Source organism: Fundulus heteroclitus, chromosome 22, assembly GCF_011125445.2.
Source record: "Fundulus heteroclitus isolate FHET01 chromosome 22, MU-UCD_Fhet_4.1, whole genome shotgun sequence".
NCBI lineage: Eukaryota > Metazoa > Chordata > Actinopteri > Cyprinodontiformes > Fundulidae > Fundulus > Fundulus heteroclitus.
The window spans coordinates 24,595,245-24,614,634 of record NC_046382.1 but is presented as its reverse complement, the minus strand read 5'-3'; the positions used below and the strand labels follow the sequence as shown (position 1 = coordinate 24,614,634).

The following is a 19,390-nucleotide window of genomic DNA, read 5'->3' as shown; positions in this document are numbered from 1 at the left end:
TCCCCCAAGATTTTTGTCCACACCGACATGAAATAATGGCACAGTTGCTGCAGCTTCATTAGCTACACATCTGTGATACTCATCTCCCATTCTACCATAACCCATAGGCACTGTGTTGGGTTAAGTTCTGGTCACTGTGGAGGACCCTGAAGAACAGTGCACCTGGTGCCATGTTTAATAAACCAGTCGGAAATGATTTCAACTTTGTGACACAGTGAGTTCTCCTGCTAGAAGGAACCTTCAGGAAAGGGACACACTGCGCCATTGAAGGCATGAAAGTGGTCAGCAGCGATGTTCAGGCGCTCAGGTGGTTTATGAACAGGTCAGTACTAAGGAGCATAATAAATGCCAAGAAAACATCTTCCACATCATTACACTCACACCAGCAACCCAGGCCAATCCATGCTGTTTTGCTGTTTTATCAAACTTCTGACCCTACCATTGCCACAGAAATCAAAGCTCATTGAAAAGCCAGCGACTTCCCAACCTGTTAATGTCCAGTTCTGGTGAGCCTGTGTGAGCTGTAGCCTCGGCTTCTTGTTCTTATCCAACAGGCATTACGCCTAGTGTGGTCTTCTGCCGGTCAGGTGGTTATTTGAGCAATTGTGACACTCTCAGATCAGCACTTTCTGAAACACTCAGAACAACTGGTTTGGCAAAAAAAAACATGTCATTTTCAAAGCGACTTAAATCCCCTTTACTAGCCATTCCGATGCTTTATTTTAAAATTCTGCATGTTGTCTTCACCAAGGCTATAGCTGCCTCGCCGTCCAGCGCATGTGATTGGCTGATTTAATATTTGAGTTAACAGGTAAATTAACAGGCGTACCTGATAAATGTGACCATTGAGAGTATAAATCTGTAAGTGCGTGTGAGTAGCATCTGATCTTGCGGCTCAGTCGGGTTTAGGAACACCTCAGAGACGTTCTCAGCTCCCTTCACTCTCCTCTTCAGGGCCCACTCGTCTTGGCATATTGCAGCTCCAGTACCATGCAAAATAGTCAGTCATTTCATTTCACAAAATAAAATATATATAAAAAAAATTCTAAAATTCTGTTTTCTTCAAACAATAAGTCAGCTTTCTAGATTATTCCTTAATGTAATTAGTTGTATTACATAACTACTGAATGAGGGAATGGATTTCAGTTTGTATTTATGGTGAAAAGCTCGACGCCTGAAAACTCTCAAGTGGTTAAACTCTGATCGTTAACAACCCAAATCTTGGTAAGGACAAGCAAAAGCAGTTTAGCAACACGTAACACAATTCTAAGTTTTTCTACGCTGATGTAATCACATACACTTCTTTTTGTTTACCTGACATGCTCCAAATCCCGCTCCTCCATGTTGGCTTTGTTTAATGTACCAAAGGTGTTTTACAGCAGGCAGCAGCTCCACCGGCCACCCCCCACATTACTGACTGTCCTCCTCCACACTACTGCAGCCAGCCAGGCGCAGCGGCACATCTTTACAGCCAGGTGTGTTGAACTGACAGCATTTTAAGTGAAGTCCACATTATTATGTTTTAATGACAGTTTGAAGCACAGCCACACATGTTGGCCTTACACAAGAAAGACAAACGAGTTTTCATTTACTGAATAAAATGTAAAGTATCTAATGAAAAAAAAATGAATAACTGGTTCCTGGGATTGATCTTAAAAGCTTGGTTTTAAAAAAACGAATCCGTTGTTGCCTGTACACACTTTAACTTTTGTTCAAAGTCACAAGTATAAAGCTGACAAAGGATTTTCCATAAGGTGTGAAAGATGGAAATTTACATTTTTAGTGAGATGGTAAGAGCTTAAAAATGGCTTCACTGCCCTCTGCTGGCAGGGATATTCAATGGCGCACCATCAGCATCTGAGTAGCCATGGAAATGCATTTCAACAAGTTTCAAAGATTTGAAGACAGTCTATTGAAACCTCAAAGCTGTCATTAGAGTTATTGTCACATGCTGCTCTCCTTTTTCCTTAGCAGTGTGTGTGTGCGTGTCTTAATGGTTATTCTATTGTTCTGGACGTTGGTGCTGAAAGGTTTGGTTTGGATCCGGCTTTTTAAGCCTCCGTTTTGCAATCCAAGTTTCACTTTGGCATTTGAGATATTTTGCAAATGTTCCCAGGATCTAAACCAATCCTCTTCCCAGAATGCTTCATACAAACTCTGCATTTAAAAAAAAAAAAACATTCACCGCATTGTGTTTCATTTATTCATCTGTTTTATTTTTTGCTGTTTTCTTTGCAATTTATTAACTGGCATGCTAAGATTTATAAGAAAAGAAAAATAACAGGCACCTTGGGAACAAACTAGAACATCAGCTGCAAACACAGCCCAGATATAGTAAACAATAATATGTAACTGCAGACAAACTACAGATTAGATTAGACATTGGCAAACATCATCTTGCACTTTGGTACTTTAGCATTCCTGCAAATTAACAAACCAGGTGATGAACATTTATAATGTTGTAATAAAAATTCTTCAAAAATATATATATAGCCACAATTTGGATTTAAATTTTTAAAATATATATATATTTTATAATAAACAATTCAAAAATCCTGTGAATATATATAGCAAATAATAAAAAATAAAAAGATATGCATAGAAAAAACAACCATGTAAACGTAGCATTAGAAGCATTGGCATAGAGTGCAGATATGTAGTTGGGGTATAATTCATACAAAGGAGGCAGAAACATTGTATTCATAGAAGCATTTTAACGCTGTAAATATCCCAGACTTCTCGTATGCTGCTGCAGGCTGTGTCCGCCTTTCAGTCATTGCCACCGCAGAGCTTTATCAGCAGTTTCCTGTAGTCCCCTGATGTGTCTCCCTGTTAATTAGAAGTATAAGACATTCATTGAGAGATGCGTCTGGGAAAAGTATTGCATTTTTAAACAAACAATATTTTACAACATGTCTGAATGATGATAGACTCTTACATGGATGTGTGTGTACAGCGACTTTCCATAGTTTTTAACGTATTCCTGACGAATATCCAGCATGTCGACCTCTGAACGGGAGACCATGATCCGGATCAGGGTTCTGTCTTTAGTCCCAAGTCCCTAAAAGAGTGCAGAGGTACACATATTTAGATGAGTTTCCACAAAATATCCATATAGGCACAGCTAACTGAATTACAATTGCATTAAAGTACATTTATTTTGGTAATTCCAACTAAAAAAAAAAAAAGTGAAACTAAAATTTCTTTTCGATGATTTATGTAGATGGATGACACTTTAACAAGTTGAGATTTCCCTTTAATGTACAGAGACCAGAATAAATATTTGCTCTACCTTCATGGACTTGTAAAGTCTCCATGCAAAGAAGGCTGGTGTATTTTTAATACACTTCACTGCGAACAGAAACATCAGTTAATAGCAATTAAACATAAAGAAATAAACAAAATGACTGATGCAACAAAGACATAACTACACAACAACAACAAAAAAAAACACATCAAACGAAACACAGCAAAATATTTAGCTCAGGGTAGAAATCATAAGAAAAAAATAGGTAAAAACGGAAAACAGGTGAAACGCCTAATGGAGAAACCGTCTTTGTTTGAAAAATACTGCTTTAAGGCGCTTATTCTACCTTTAACAAGCATGCATCTGGTAGGCTATACTGTTCCACTGAGGGACTATGTAGTTTTTACCTTAAATCCCTTAAATATGCATATATATAAAATTAAAACATGTCTAATAAAGTAAAATGACACAAACCAACAGCACCAGAAAATAAACACAGCAGTGAATACAGTAAAAATAAAGTCTGTGACTCTAATACCTAAATTGAAATCGATTACCGCACCACAACCCTTAGAAATGTTTGCAAAATCAAGAAGAAAACAGATTAATGCGATTAGCATTTCCACAACATATTAAACATCAAAAGTGGTTCAAACGTTGCAAAATATCAAAGCTGTAATGAACATAACATGCGTGCAGCCATTTTAACAGATAATTGTTGCATCAAATATGTTGTTATGACAGTTTTCTATTATAATTAATGAGGAAAAGCGTGAATACCGTCTTTATAAAAAGGTGCTGCAAACCTAACAATAAAACACACTGAACCCATGAGAAGGCGCCGTTCTTACCCACTGCCAACATGCCACTCTCAAGGTCTCCAGACATCTCTCTGCTAATGCTGCTCTCAATGTCTCTGCCACACATCTTCTGGTATTCATAAAACACTACACACACACACATACACACACACACACACACACACACAGAAATACATCAGTAATACGGCCATTAAATTGCAGATTTAAGAAATGCAAACAGATCACGTTTTTATGCCTATATGGTATTTATTTGGGCGATATGTCACACTAGTAACTCAGAGTCCATATTTCTAAAGTATAATTTATCACAATCAGCTGCACTTTTCTAGTAAATTCATTAGGAATTTAGTTAATGTGTTATATGCCATATGACAAAACACAATTCCATTTGGTCATTTGTGTTTTTCAAAGCCTGCAGTTGGAAATCTGAACATCCGACTTTGTCACATTTACTAAAAAAAAAAAATCACTACTCTAATGGTGTGTTCCTTTTTCCTGGGAGGTCAGAACTAACGAGTCGCAGATTGCGTAATCTCCGGCTTTTCGCAATTCCAGTTTCCCTCTGTAGGAAAGTAGGAAAGAACATGGACGCTCGTACTGTTGTTAAAACAATAGCAATGACAATAACGCTGTTCTAGGTGGTATTTTGTGCAAATAAACAGCGCCGAAACATTTGTCTGATGAAAACTGAAAGGTAGCACCTGTGTACGACGGACTAAAAGTTACATAAATCATGAATGTATAGTTGGGTACAATCCTGTTGCACTGACTCGTCTGCACCCGTTCCAATTAGATTTTCTGACCCAGAGGTTGAGAATTACGACTACCGGGAACAAATGGATCGCTACTCTAAAAGCAGAGAAATGGGCCCGACAGAAAGAGCCAGACATCATGGAGCCAAGATTTTGACAGATAAATTGCAATAATGAAACGACTCAAGTATTAACAGGCCTGGCGGACTGTTATTTTCCTTTGCGTCAGAGGTGAGAGTTTTAATCAGCCTTGATGTGCACAAAGCGTGGCTCATGACAAGACTTAAAACACGGAGTTGAAACAAACCATGGATAAATTGCTGATAAGCAAGAGTCGAGTGCTTTTCATGCTGCGGTCGAAAAAAAAACACCTACCGTAATTAAAGGCAGGGAAGGAATACTCCACTCCAGGCCTGACTCCAGGCCTCGGGAGCATCCCTTCTCCAACAAACCTGGATCACATGGCAGAATTACCTCGCCGGGACACCGTTCAGCTTTGCTGAAGGTTACTACCCAGCTTTTCATTTGATTCTGACGTGCTGGAGAAGGGATGGATTGAAAAGGTGCATAATAGTAGCCCCAAGGACTGAACCTCGGCACCCCTGCTCCACAGGCTGGAGAAGTAAGCTGCACTACACTATTCTATTTGTGATGAATTTCAACCAAAGTGTGGAACCTATTTTAAGAAATAGCTCAATTCTGGTTGGTGCACGTTCTTAGCAGGTTTGCTTTGTCCCGCTTTTAATTACCTGTAAACCACCTTTCTGCTCGCCACTATTCATTAGATAATAACTCATTCTAATTATGTAAACCACTACTTTTAGGGATATCAGATTAAAGAGGGCTAGATACCACTCCACTCTTCCCAGATTTATATTTCTCCCACTACACAATCAAGCACTTCTTTGTGTTGGTCTAGCTCCAAAAATCCCAAGAAAATCCACTGAGTTTTGTGGTTGTAACTTCGTCTAAATGTTTTACAAAGAACTTGTATTCTTACAGGCATTTTTTTTTTACCTGTTCTGAGATGTGGTTTGCTTCTTGCACACAAAATGGCATTGAATTTGGACTCGTCTGTTCCAAGTTTGTTTTCTCCAGCAGCGTACAGGGCCTGCAAGACACAAAAAACAACAAAAGCATTCGTATGTGGAACCACATCTTTGGAAACTGTAGTGCTGACCAATCAGACAGAGGAGGAAGCAAGCAGTAATCTTTTGGCAGATTCATGCGGTGTATCTAAACACTAATTATCCCCAACGTGAGATCAGACTTCACCTGAGCGTCTTGTTTAGCCAGGGAGACGTCAACGTTCTCCCTTTCATCTCGATTACCCTGGGAGGTACAAAAAAAAAAAAAAAACAGCAACACAATGAGCAGATATGTCACAGCTGGGGCAACAGAGCAGCTGAAAGATACGCAAGATAGTGAAGGAAGTCGTCTGCGACAAAGCTGTACCTGAGACAGAGCGATCAGGAGCCGGCCGAAGTGGCCAGAGGTATCGCTTTTAATGGCATCTTCCAGAGATTTCTTATAGGCTGAAAAAAGAAGAATTTAGATGATAAGGACAAACAATTTACAATGACTAAATAAATAGGACTAGTAGCTATTATAAGCAGAAGTGGTTCCTGGCTGATGATGAATATTTGTCCACAAAGATTGAAAATGATTCCGTCTTGGTCATCTATCATGTCATTTTTCCATCATTCATTCATTCATTCCCCTTCTCCCACTTACTTGAACAAATACTCATTGTGGACTCCATTCAGACAAAAAGCTCAACTGGGTTTACTTTCTAGAACCCCAAGACTGATACAAGCAGTGACTCGGACCCTGTGAGTAACCTGGCGTGATGCCTTTACGTGTTCACAGTTGTACTATTAGAAAGCAGCACATTCACAGTCCTGATGCAGCTCACTTTCTTTGTAAAGCCGGTTGATTTCTCTGATTTCAGCGTTGGAGCGCGAGGACAAGATCTCTATCAGGCAGGCTTCGTCGGTTCCAGCTCCCTGTGGGGGAGACAGCAGAACAAACAGAACATTAGATTGTTTTGTCTTCAAGAAGATCCGCTTAAAACCTGCAACCAGTGGAGTCATCTGCAAGCTCCTGGGTGTCCCGTATCGGAGCACTTGCCTTCATAGCATCGTGGAGTTCGGAGACGTCCAACTCAGTCGGGCTCTTCAGCATGGCCAAGACCAGGGACCTGAAGTCTCCAGAGAGTTCTGAACGCAGATCTTTAACCAGATCCTGGAGATAGAACAAGAGTTTGGAATAATTTACAACCAGCACATGTTGGGAGAACTTAAAGGTTATCTGATCCCCGCTCCGTTTCCCCGTTGGCACCATCAGCTGATGTCTACTAGTCACCGATATCCACCCACTGCACAGGGATCCATGTCTGTTACTATGTTTGTAAACGGTGTCAACTACTGGAATTTTTAAAGTAGGCTATTCCAAAATCAGAAAGGTATGAGGTATAACAAAAGAAAGAGAAATAAACAACAGGACAGCCCCATAATTATGACCACAAACAGAAATCCCACCTTTCCGTAGGACGTTTTGTAGGCTCTGCATAAAGGTACTCGCTGCCTGATGGAGCGACTGCCCAGAAGGTCGATTATGGCTTGCTCGTCAGTTCCTGCAGACAGTTTTGAAATGTAGCGTTAGGCACAGACAGAAAAATGTGGCCTAATGGCATTTAGTATTCTAGTTTTAAAGTAACATCTGTACTTAATGCATAATTTTTAACTGCAAAGAATAGAACAAATAATAATAATAATAATAGCCATCAATGTTAAATTAAGTCAACTCATTAAACCAAATTTACACTAAATTAAAAAGGTAAAAAAGGTTATTGAATTGAATAGCTACTATGAATTAAGTCTAAAACATGACTAAATGAATGATAATGTAACCATGTTTTATATATATATATATATTTGTTTTATTTTATTTTTTTCCATTTTTTTCAATATTCTTAAAAGAACAGAAGAGGAGGAAAAAATAGTCCAACTTTACAGTGTTCATAGCAAGCAATTGGTCGAGGTTTTATTTACAGGGTTTGGTACACAAAGAAAGAAGAAAATAAAGTGCACCACGTGCATACAGAGAGCCCACCTATCTATAACAATATGTTTTGGTTATTGCAGGTAAGGCTAAAAGCACGCCTTAATCTACGGATCAGTGTTATTCGGTTTTCTGCCCAGAAAAACTCACCAAAGCCCTTCATAGCTTTCCTGAGGACCTCCACATCTCTCAGTGGATCAGCTCCAGGGAAGTCCTTGATTGTTCCCCTAAATCCTCTCTGATGTAGAAGTACACAAACCAAGATAATAGTTTTTTTTTTATTATTATCAATTAAAATTTTTTTTGCATGCAACAAACAAGCAGAGCACAGAGATAGATTTTTTTCTTCAGGCAATGTCATTATTTGCATTCCTTACGTTGACGGCTGGAGCTACAGGCATGGCTCCCCCTCCTCCTCCTCCTCCATATGCCGGCATTGATGGATTCGGTGACGGGGCATTCGGGTAGCCTGGCATAGGTGCTGGTGCTCCTCCAAAGCCAGGCATGGGCGGGTTGGGTGACGGTGCTTGGGGGTATCCAGGCATTGTCTGTCCTGGCTGGCCAGGGAAGCCCATCGCAGGATACTGTTGTTGGGGCATGGTGCCTCCTGGCTGTGGGTACAGGCCATATGACTGTAGGTTAGGATAGAGGGCACCATTCCCTCCCACATGGGGGGCAGGTGGGTACCCCCCTGGAGCAGGTGGGTACCCCCCAGGTGCTTGGGGGAACATGGATGGGTTTGGAGTAAACGGCCCCATGCCAGCAGAGATCTGGTTGCCCTGTGAAAGATTGGCATCCAAAGTAATAACGTTTTATTCTGCGCAGAGAACATATAGCAGCACACACCTTATTTGGAGTGGTTTCGTCTGTGGAATTTGCATTTTACACATTACATTTACATTTTTCAGGAACACATATCCATGTCTTCTATCTCAGATTAATCTCATAGAACAGGTAGCTTGGGTTAATGTTTCTCCTGTTTTAGGGTAACAAGTTAAATGATGTTCAGGTCTCCAAAGTGAGACCATGCTAAGTAAATGCAATCTTAAAATATCTCAAAATAGGAACCAAAACAGACAAAGCAAAGAGGACAAAATGGAGGACAGATAAAGGCGGCGTCAGACTGATAGGAAACGCAGGCATGGAAGAGACTTTGGCACGCGACTGATTTACATGCAGCAGAATCTGAGAGGAAAACTGGCAAGGAAACCGGCAACGGCGAGGATTTTACAGTTTGTACTTTGGGAGAAAAAAAATTCTTACCGTTAAATGTAAGAGCATCAGTTTCCATTATGGCCTGTGCCAGTCAATCTAACTGCAATACTTAGTGCATTAATCTGAACATGTTGGGTTACAGGTTTACTGTATATCAAGAAGAAATGCGTGCTGAAGTAATATTCAAGGGCTAAACTGACCATGCCTGCATTGTATCCAGGGGCGGGAAAGCTGCCAGGAGCGGCGGAGGGATATCCACCAGAGGGGCCGCCTCCCCAGGAGCCTGCGGCACAAAGAAAACATAAAAATGCATCATGTGGCATAAATGGCTGATAAAATTGACATTATATGACTAACAAACGACAGTGATCCTTCTCCGTGGATTTATTGCTCTTCTTTTTGTTTACCAACTTCATGTAAGGGTGCTGGACAGAGAAAGGGAGCATTGTGTGTACAGTTGACTGCAGGATTTCCTCATCTTAGCAACAGCAGAGATATGTTTGCTTTTGAGGGGGGGACATGTTAACAACGCGTCATGTCTCATGACCCTTGTTGCCTGCAAACACAACTTAGCTGACAAATCCTGTGTGAAAGCTACCAAAACCTTTAGCACTCAATTCTTTTTTTCTATTTAAATTTTGAATAAAAAGATCATTTTCACTCTAAATTAAAAAACATGCACATCTTCACAAACGTTTCACAAAGGGGACATGTGCAAAGTTCACTTTTGCCTGTTTGCAGAAGGCAAGGCAAGTTTATTTGTGTAGCACATATCAATAACAAGACAATTCAAAGTGCTTTACATGAACAGACATAAGAAAATAACACATATAGAGGAAAGTACATTGCAGTGGAATAAATGGACTACAAACTTCCGAACATTGTACTCCCGTTTGGGTCTCCACTGCTTGTAAAAACAGTCCATGTGCTCCTAAAAAACATCCAGACATTTTTGGTAATAAGTAATGTTTTGTTGTGGTCTAAAAATAAGACGATTCCAAGACCTCCCGATTATTACGTCACAATCGACAGGCACCGCCCCTCACCTAGCAACCCCAGCTGAGCCCAGCCATTCACTTAGCAACCCAAACGGAGCTCCGCCCACTTCATAAGCTAGTTTTACTGCTGTGTGTGATGTACAAAAAAATCTAATGAACATGTTTTTATAGCCCATACTAGGCCTGGAAGATATAAGGAAAAAATGCATGTTGATAAAATATAAATCGTATTGATCGATATCGATAATTATCAACAAATTCAAAACATATATTTTAAGTGCAGCCCTGGGCATTTTATGCGGTTGCTTAAAAACACATTTTTATATAAAGAACACTGAATTCAAACTCAACGATTTAAATCAACCAACTTTTTACCAATACTGCAAGTTTTTAAAAAAGAAAAAAAGAAGTCGTGTTCTCTGAACTCTTTGAAGGGGGCGGAGCTTGGTGACAGCGATCCTGGGTCACTGTTTGTGATTGGTTGGGAGGATGTTATGACTGTAATATTAACCTACATGGCTAGAATGCAAAAGGAAGGAAAATTGTTATTCTATTGAACTTTTTCTTGACTCTTCTTTTTTTCAATCACCGATATACGTCTAATCGATCGATATATATATTGTCATTGAAAATGTTTGCTTACCTGTGGGTAACTGTGGTGGGTAGGCTCCAGCCTGTGGGGGATAACCACCTGACTGTGGTGGATAGGCACCAGGCTGAGGAGGGTAGCCTCCAGGCTGTGGAGGGTAGCCTCCTGTTTGAGGAGGGTAAGTCCCCGGCTGAGGTGGGTAGCCAGCTGGTTGTGACGGGTAAAACCCAGGCTGTGGCGGGTACGTGCCTGCCGGAGGGGGGTATCCCGGGTAGCTCATTGCTTTGAACATAGAAATGAACAGTTAACCAATTTTGTCATGTTAAATCTTTAATGTGTTTTGAGGTATTTTATGTGATGGAGCAACACAGACTAGTGCTTAATTGCCAAGTTTGAAGGGATGGGATCTATGGCTTTCATTTCATTTACAATAAAAATCTAGCCTGGCATGCATTTGTCTTTGGCCCTCCGAGTCAGTGTTTGGTAGCAACCACCTTCCTCTGCCATCACATCTGCAGATCATTTGGGGTCCGTCTCTAACAGCTCTGCGCCTTTAGAAAAATGTTGGCCCTTCTTTACAAAATAACTCCAGCTCAGTCAGCCTGGATGGAGGACTATCTGTGAACGGCTAGTTTCATGTTTGACCACAAATCCTAAATTGATTTTAGGTTTGGGCTTTGACTAGGCCATTCCAACGCATGACTGTGCTTTAACCTAACCTATTGTCGCTCTAATTTAGGGTTCTGCAGGAAAATGAGTTTCCACCCGAGTCTCAAGTCTTTTGCCGCCTCAAACAGGCGTTCCTCCAGGAATTCCCTGTATTCAGCTCGATTCCAGCTTCACTGACCCTGCTGAGGAAAAATTCATCCCCACAGTATGATGCTGCCTCCATTGTCTTCTACAGCAGATAAGGTGTTTTCAGGGTGACGTGCAGTGTTAGTTTTTCCACCACACTGTATTTTGCATATGGCCCATTGACTTTAGTTGTGGTCTCATTTAGAAAGCCTTCTTCCACATTTGTGGCAAACTTCTCCTTCGCTTTCAACAACAGCTTCCTGTTTGATACTTGTTCCATAAAGAGCAGATTTTTGGCATGAACAACAGTGGTCCTATTGACAGACTCTTCCACCTGAGCTTTGGATTGTCGCTGCTTCTCCAAAGTCACCAGGAGCCTTTTGGCTGATAAATGGTCTCCTTGCTCGGTTGTTTAGGTGGCCGCTTATGTCTTGGTAGGTTGACAGTTGTGCCACACACAACTTCACCCATGATTAAATGACACAGAGCTGGACTCTATTTACTCACTAGATGCTTTTTGTCTATTTATAAAATAGGGTTAGGGTATTTAGTTTCAGTTTTACAAGATACGTTGGTCAATCACACAAAGTAAATTTTACATTTAAATGTGTGTTGTTATGTAATGTTCTATAACAATTATAAGACATGGTAATTCCCTGGCATGTAACAGATAGACCAAGATGACAGCGCTGCCTTATGTAAGAAGCAAAAAAGTACTTTTTTTGTTGTTGAGCAAAAAATAAAATAAATGAGAATAAAAAAAAAAAAAAAACATAGAAGAACACATCATATTATGGAACATTTAATTCATATCAGATACAATGATACCTTATTAAGTCACTGGATATATCTTTTCCCTGACCATAAAAAACTGATCTTCTTCAGATCTGGGATATGGAACAAATAAATAAATAACAAACAGCTATGCAGTATGGGGGGGGGGGGTGATCTTGGTTTTGCTTATGGAGAAACTGCTCTCTACAATTTAGATTTCTTTTAAGACAAAAAGAGAAATTGTCTTATGGAACTTTACTCTAGTTTTCAAGTCATTAAGTATTCAGTTATTTAATAGATAGATAGATAGATAGATAGATAGATAGATAGATAGATAGATAGATAGATAGATAGATAGATAGATAGATAGATAGATAGATAGATAGATACTGAAAGCTGGTGTCCAAATATTTGAGTGAAAGCTAAGTTTCCCCCTTTTAGTTGCATTTAGTAGGAGAAGCCTGCGCTTGTAAACTTTTCCATGGGAAAACTGACCTCACCAGAGGCAGTCCTGAGCTTTGCATGTCCAGACATTAAACCCAGATATCTCACCGTTTAACATACGCCCACAGTATACATAGGCACATTTAAAGCAGGTGAGATAAAGCTGACAACTGTCTCTACTGTTCTTCCGCAGCTTTACAAGCGAGACCCCCCTTCCTGATATTACAGCATCTGCTGGGCCCAAAGGCCCAGCAGATGCGTTCAGAGTCACCCAGAGCAAAGATTTCACGTTAAAGGTTTCGTTAAAGTTTTCAGTCTCCAGGTACAATCTGTTCCAGCTCAAGTACATGACGTTAATCCTGTATTATTCAGCAGAGACGACAAGCCCTGGGCCTTTTCCACACCTCCTCTCTAGGACGGATCCGAGCAAACCGAGTTCACTTGAACCCCCCACCCTTCGCCTCCCCGGACGGCTCCAGCACATAAAGCTTGTCTCCTAGGCATGTGCTGAAGCCTGCCAGATATGACCCACGGAGGAACCGCGGCGAGCCTCCACGGCAGGGGGGGGAGAAAACACGGCGTACGGCGCAACTACGTGGCGAGACGAGCTCCTTTGCAAGGCTGACTAATAATGAGCGCCGAGAGGGCAGGAGTGGCCAACACGACGCCAGCAAAAGACTCCGCAGACCGTCGACGCGCAAACAAACTTTACTCCGTACAGAATAACGCCATCGGTTGCGATGTCGGATTTTTTTTTTTTTTTTGAGTAATTAATTTCTAAGGTACTTACTTTCAGTCTGCTTCCGTTCTCTTCCTGGAGTGCGAACGGCTGCTGGGGCAGAGAAACAGAGCAAGAAGTGTCAACCTAATGGGTGGAGACGCGTTTTTCCGTTCATGGTCAGGAGGAGGGGGGGACACGCCCATCTCTGGCATGACGCAGCTCTGACTCAACCATAAATAACAACAGCAAAACTGTTTACGCCACGCTGAGCAGCTGCTACGACGTCATCGTGGGAGAGAGTATACATCGTCGTCTTCTCGCGATGTCCGCGTCTTTATCAGATAAATCCGTCAGATAGATGGATGGAATTAAAAATAAATAAATGTCTATATAATAAAAAAAAATCGCATAACCAGCCTTCCACCTCCGTGCCTGACAGTGAGGCGAGGCGGGATGCCAGGTGTGGTTTCCAACATGGCAACATGCTGGAAACATGGGTTCTGGATTCCGCCCCTTGGACAAAAGAGCGTTGGGGAAATCCTGAATGTGACATTTTAAGCCACACGTCACCGGGCTATTTTTAGAGTGACCATGGTTGGTTGCCAAACAAAGCCAAAGGTGCTCCTGGTATGAGCTATGAGTAATGACAGGGTGAGTCTGAGAAAGCTGTCATGGGACTTTGTGTGACAGGTTAAGCTCTGCCGTGTGTATGTGGTGGTTAGAAAACCCAATGCAGTGCCAGTATACCCAAGCTGGTACCACTTTATAATAAGGCTCTCTTTATACATGGCTAATGAATAGTTTATTCTACGGTTCCCCAGGAGTGAATGCTGCTTGTCGGGACTTTGATGCAATCAACTGGTTTCCTTATATAGGACATTTTTGACCAATCTGTATAATCTGACCCAATCTGTATAATATGATTGAACTTGACTTTGTAAAGTGCCTTGAGATGACATGTTTCATGATTTGGCGCTATATAAATAAAATTGAATTGAATTGAATTGAATTTATAGATATGCTATTAATGAATCTGTACACACTTTATAACACATTCATAAGTGTTTATTATACATGAACTATGGGTGACCAAGACACAAAACTGACCTTTTTTGCCAAGTCGTAAGCCTAATCTGTTCAACTATGTATTTTATCTGAAGATGCCTATGATAAACATTTCAGACTAAGTTACTACCTTGTAAGCACAAACCGGTCAGTTTTGTCTCTTGCTTGCCCTTAGTTAATACATAACAAACACTTCTGAAGGAGTTGTAAAGTGTTTATAGTTTTGTTTATAACATATTTATAAACTAATTATTAGCCATTTATAAGGGGAACCTTATTGTAAAGTGGCACCCTCAACTCTTCCCAGAAGGACAAGTTTTTACTTGGTAGGAGGAAATGGAATACATAACATTTGTAATGGTCCTGGTGAACACTGGACAAGACAAGTATAGAAAGCAGGGCACAGAGGAGTACAGAAGACACAGGGGAACACAGGAATGGTCAGGTATGAACAACCAATTCCATCAAATAGCCAAATTATGTGTAGTTATTCAAATATTAACAAACGGGACGGTTACGTTTGCAGCGGGACAGAATGTCCAGTTCCTGGACAGCCATGTGAAAATTTGTATTTTTATTTTTGAACAGCTTCAGCAAGAGCAAGAAAAGATGTGTGAGAATCAGGGGGATGTGAGCTCAATTCCAAGCGTCATTTAATGTCACAAAAGATAAACTCAGGGAGGCGTTAATTAGTATGTGTTGTGTGACAGTAGGGATTAAGTCATTTATTGGCTTCCCAGATAATTTTCATGCACTATTACAGGTTACATTAGAAGTAGATAAAATAAAATAAAAATAATAAGCGCACCGTTGCTCTACAGCCACTTTAGAACCTAGAACTAAGATGTTACCCATTTTTTGGGCCGTAGATAAGGAACCAAACTGAGCCTGAATGTGTCACACAAAGAGCAAGAATGGCCACAGTACTACTCACAAAAACAAGTGCAGTAATTCACGCCTGGTTATTTTTTATCATGGCGAAACAAACCTCACCTTATGGCACTTTACAAAACTGTGGGCAATTGTTCTTAAAGTCTGGGTCTATTTCCAGATGTCTGGAAGCTTGAAGGTTTGTGAAGGTTTTACATAGACCAGCCAAAGAGACGTTGAAAATTTTCAAAATATATTCTTAATTTATTACAAAAATTGTTCAAAAATTATAAATTGGGGCCCAAAAATAGAGGCCAACATAACAAAGTACAAATCAGGTAGTAACACAAAGAACTCAAGCACAAAACTGACCTAACAAACGAGACATGAGGGGGAACTTAAATAGTGGCTGATCAGACCACTGCTAATTCACACACGGGGGTAATTAAACACACAAGAACTTAAACAAACACTGGTCAGCACATTACTAAATCTTTAAATTAAATAAATATTAGCATTGAACTAAGTTACAAAAAGAAGAAACATTAAAGAAATGGTCAAAATAAATAAAATGAAGGCCAAATTTCCCCTTCCCCTGTCATACAAATGGAATGACCCGTTGAGGAAGCTTGACATCCATATAAGGACATCAGCTGGAGCACATCTGTATGATTTCAGCAGCAGGTCCAGAGGAAACTGGTAACTCAAAAGAAGAAATTAATTTGTTGCATTTAACAAAAAATACAAGAGAACTGACAAACAAAGTTAACTAAATGTGTGCACTGCAAATAGTTAACTAAAGAGTCAGACTAATGAAAACAATTTTAAAGATAAGTATCTAAACTACTCAAATCAATATGTAAAGTAATATTAAGGAAGAACAGAAACCCATTACCCTTCCTGCCTCTGTGTGACAGTTGGGACAGCTGTCACGTGTAGTAGGACTGGACGGTATAAAAAAAAGCATATCAAAAAAATAGAAACCATATCGATCGATATTGATAATTATCAAAAATGATCAAAACATATATTTTAAGTGCTGCCCTGGCCATTTTATCCTGTGGCTTTAAGACCTATTTTTAAATAAAGAACTCTGAATTTAAACACAACCCTTTATTCAACCAACTTTTTACCAAAACCGTAAGTCTTAAAAAAAAGAGAGTATAAAAAAAGAACACGTGCTCCCTGAACTCTTTGAAGCTTGATGAAGGAGCTTTCCTGGGTCTGCGTTTGGGATTGGTTGGATGTAATGACTGTAGTATTAACCTGCTTGGCTAGAATGGAAAAGGAAGGAATACTGTACTGTACTTCTATTGAACTTTTATTGACCACTTATGTTCACATGTCTGTCTGTCTGTCTGTCTGTCTGTCTGTCTGTCTGTCTGTCTGTCTATCTATCTATCTATCTATCTATCTATCTATCTATCTATCTATCTATCTATATATATATATATATATATATATATATATATATATATATATATATATATATATATATAAGTATCTGTAGCTTGAGCAGCACGTATCCTTTGAACACGTATATGAATGTGTGTATAGTTTCTGTTAGGAGAAAGCGGGTTCCATCGGGTAAAACACATGCATACATGCATTCACAAGGAGAAGCTCCACAGAGATCAGCTTGTTTAATCTAATAAACCCACTAACTTGTCGGTCAGAGGTCTGGTTGCCATTAAGGCCAATTAGCCACAAGAGGGAGCTATTTTAAAGGTTTTTCCTCTCACACGCCACCAGCCTGCCTCTCCTGTAGCCAGTAAACCTTTCGGTGTTCAGCGTTGTGTTTGCATGCAGGGCGGGACATGCTCCATAAATGTAGACGGCAGACACCTTCAGATTCTTAGCTCAGTTTGATTGCCTGATTGGTGGACTTACTGCCGGTCTTCTTGGCCAACTTGCGTCCGTCTGTTTAGCAAAATTTATCCTTATTTCTTACATGACAGAAGCAAACTAAGCTGCTTCTCATAGAATACAGATTTATAAGCTATGAAATACCTTCAAGTTCCCTTTGAAGGTTTAAACAGCAAATATGAGACTTTATTTTGTAAGTTATTAAGTGCTAGGGCTGGACGTTAATTTAATAACTATATATCTATATCTATTTATCTATCTATCTATCTATCTATCTATCTATCTATCTATCTATCTATCTATCTATCTATCTATCTATCTATCTATATATATATATATATATATATATATATATATATATATATATATATATATATATATATATAGTAAGTGAGAGAAGACGCTTCTCTCACTATAGAAGAGAGAGAGAGCGAGAGAGAGAGAGAGAGTGCAATAGAGAGAAAACAGGGTCAGTAGAAAGTTCAATAGAACAGTTTTCCTTACTTTTGGATTCTAGCCTATCATGTCTGTTAATACTCTAGTCATTACATCCTCCCAACCAATCACGAACGCAATCCCAGGAACGCTCCGTCACCAAGCTCCGCCACTACAGAGTTCAGGGATCATGTGTTGTTTTTTTCTCTTTTTAAAAAACTTGCAGTTTTGGTAAGAAGTTGGTTGAATAACGTTTGTTCAGTGCTCTTTATCTAAAATAGGTCATCAAGCAACAGCATAAAATGGCCAGGGCTGCACTTAACATCAATGTCTTGAATTTTTTGATAATCAACATCGATCAGTACGATTTCTATTTTATCAATATGCTTTTTTTTCTATATTGTCTAGCCTTACTTGGTATTTAAAAGTACTTACAAAGTCACCAAGACGGTCTTGGATTTAAATTCTTGTTAGGGCCCTTTCTTCCTTGAGTTTGCATGTTCTCCCTGTGCATCCATTGGTTCTCTCAGGGTACACCAACTTCCACTCACAGTCCAAAAGCATCCATGGTGGGTGGGCTCATCTCTTTTCACTGTCCGCTGGTGTCAGTGTTTGAATGCATGGTTATTTGTCAGATGTCTCCCTGTGTTCTCCTATCACTGACTCACAACCTGTCAGCGGTCCACGCTGCTTCCCAACCACTGACCACTGGAGACTAAGACTATCCAACTCCAAAACCTTCATTTAGAGCTATTTAGAGGTGGACTTGCCAGCATGTCTGGATTGTAAACCAATTGTGGTTGAGTTTAAGTGCACAAACTTGTGGTGTGAACTTTTCTTCAAGTTTTTTTTTTTTTTTTTTTTTTTTGGATAGAGGGGGGAAAAATCACCGTTTCATCAATTGCGGTAAATTATCCAGGTCCTGAAGAAGAAGAAAAGCAGCCCACACCATGACACTGCCACCACCGTGTTTTAGTGTCAGTATCTACGCTACTATATCTACTTTTTGTTCAGGGCATGATGTGTTGCTCTTTGAGATAGCTTAGCTTACTTTGTTGTATCTAGTAAAATTGATCTTCTTGAAAGTAATTTCACTGTTTTGGAGCGGCTCAGCCAGAGGCTTTATTCTGACAGTGGATCTGTGGAGATAGCCAAAGATTTCGGTGATGGCAAGGGGGCCTTCCGACCTCAAAGTCTCATTAATGGAACATAAATCATCAACGCGAGAAACAAAATAAAAAGAACAAGAAAAAACAACAACCTTCAAATTACACTAAGGGTTTGATTTCTGTAATGCCCAGTTCGCATATGTTGGAAATGACAGAAAAGAAAACAAAAACGTAACATGACTTCTTTTTTTTATTGAATTGTACTCAAGTCAGGTTTGATTTAGTCAAGTTGGGCATTTCTTGGTTGATCTGTCAAAAAATATGGACGTGCCTTGTTCCTGGAGGTGAACGAGTCTCGACACACTCTACGCCGATTGGCTGTGCGTCCACGGTGACGCGGGCGCGCTCATTGAATATGCAGAAAGAGCGTCTCTGCCCTGCCGCCGCATTAAAGTTGGACAGCGGACCATGGGGAGCGATGGAAAACTTTTAATCCTGGGATGTTAGCGCGATGACTTTTTAGGTAACATCCATCTGGGACGAGGCTCCCCGGGCGCGAGGAGGGCAGGGTGATTTTCCAGGAAGAAGCGACACCGACTGCCGGGACAGGGTGAACGGGACAGCGA

General features: G+C 40.2%; 1 protein-coding gene across 1 annotated transcript; it reads right to left on the bottom strand.

Annotated features, from left to right (window-relative positions):
* Positions 1-2,189: 2,189 nt before the first annotated feature.
* Positions 2,190-13,626, bottom strand: anxa11a (annexin A11a). Its single transcript, XM_036126672.1, has 15 exons — positions 13,489-13,626; positions 10,740-10,967; positions 9,299-9,381; positions 8,261-8,494; positions 8,034-8,121; positions 7,361-7,455; positions 6,951-7,064; positions 6,736-6,826; positions 6,276-6,355; positions 6,096-6,152; positions 5,838-5,931; positions 4,099-4,194; positions 3,293-3,351; positions 2,939-3,061; positions 2,190-2,829 (listed from the first exon to the last, which is right to left on the bottom strand). Exons 2-15 carry the CDS (start codon positions 10,963-10,965, stop codon positions 2,770-2,772), a joined length of 1,500 nt encoding a protein of 499 aa, XP_035982565.1. The 5' UTR covers positions 10,966-10,967; positions 13,489-13,626; the 3' UTR covers positions 2,190-2,769.
* Positions 13,627-19,390: the final 5,764 nt, after the last annotated feature.

What these genes read in the sequence shown, in the direction of transcription:
- anxa11a (XM_036126672.1), bottom strand. Translation starts at nt 10,965, where the DNA reads ATGAGCTACCCGGGATACCCCCCTCCGGCAGGCACGTACCCGCCACAG. An exon ending in TGGCTAAACAAGACGCTCAG is followed by an intron (nt 5,932 to 6,095) that starts GTGAAGTCTGAT and finishes TGTGTCTTGCAG; the next exon opens with GCCCTGTACGCTGCTGGAGA. An exon ending in CGCTGTACACACACATCCAT is followed by an intron (nt 2,830 to 2,938) that starts GTAAGAGTCTAT and finishes TCTAATTAACAG; the next exon opens with GGAGACACATCAGGGGACTA.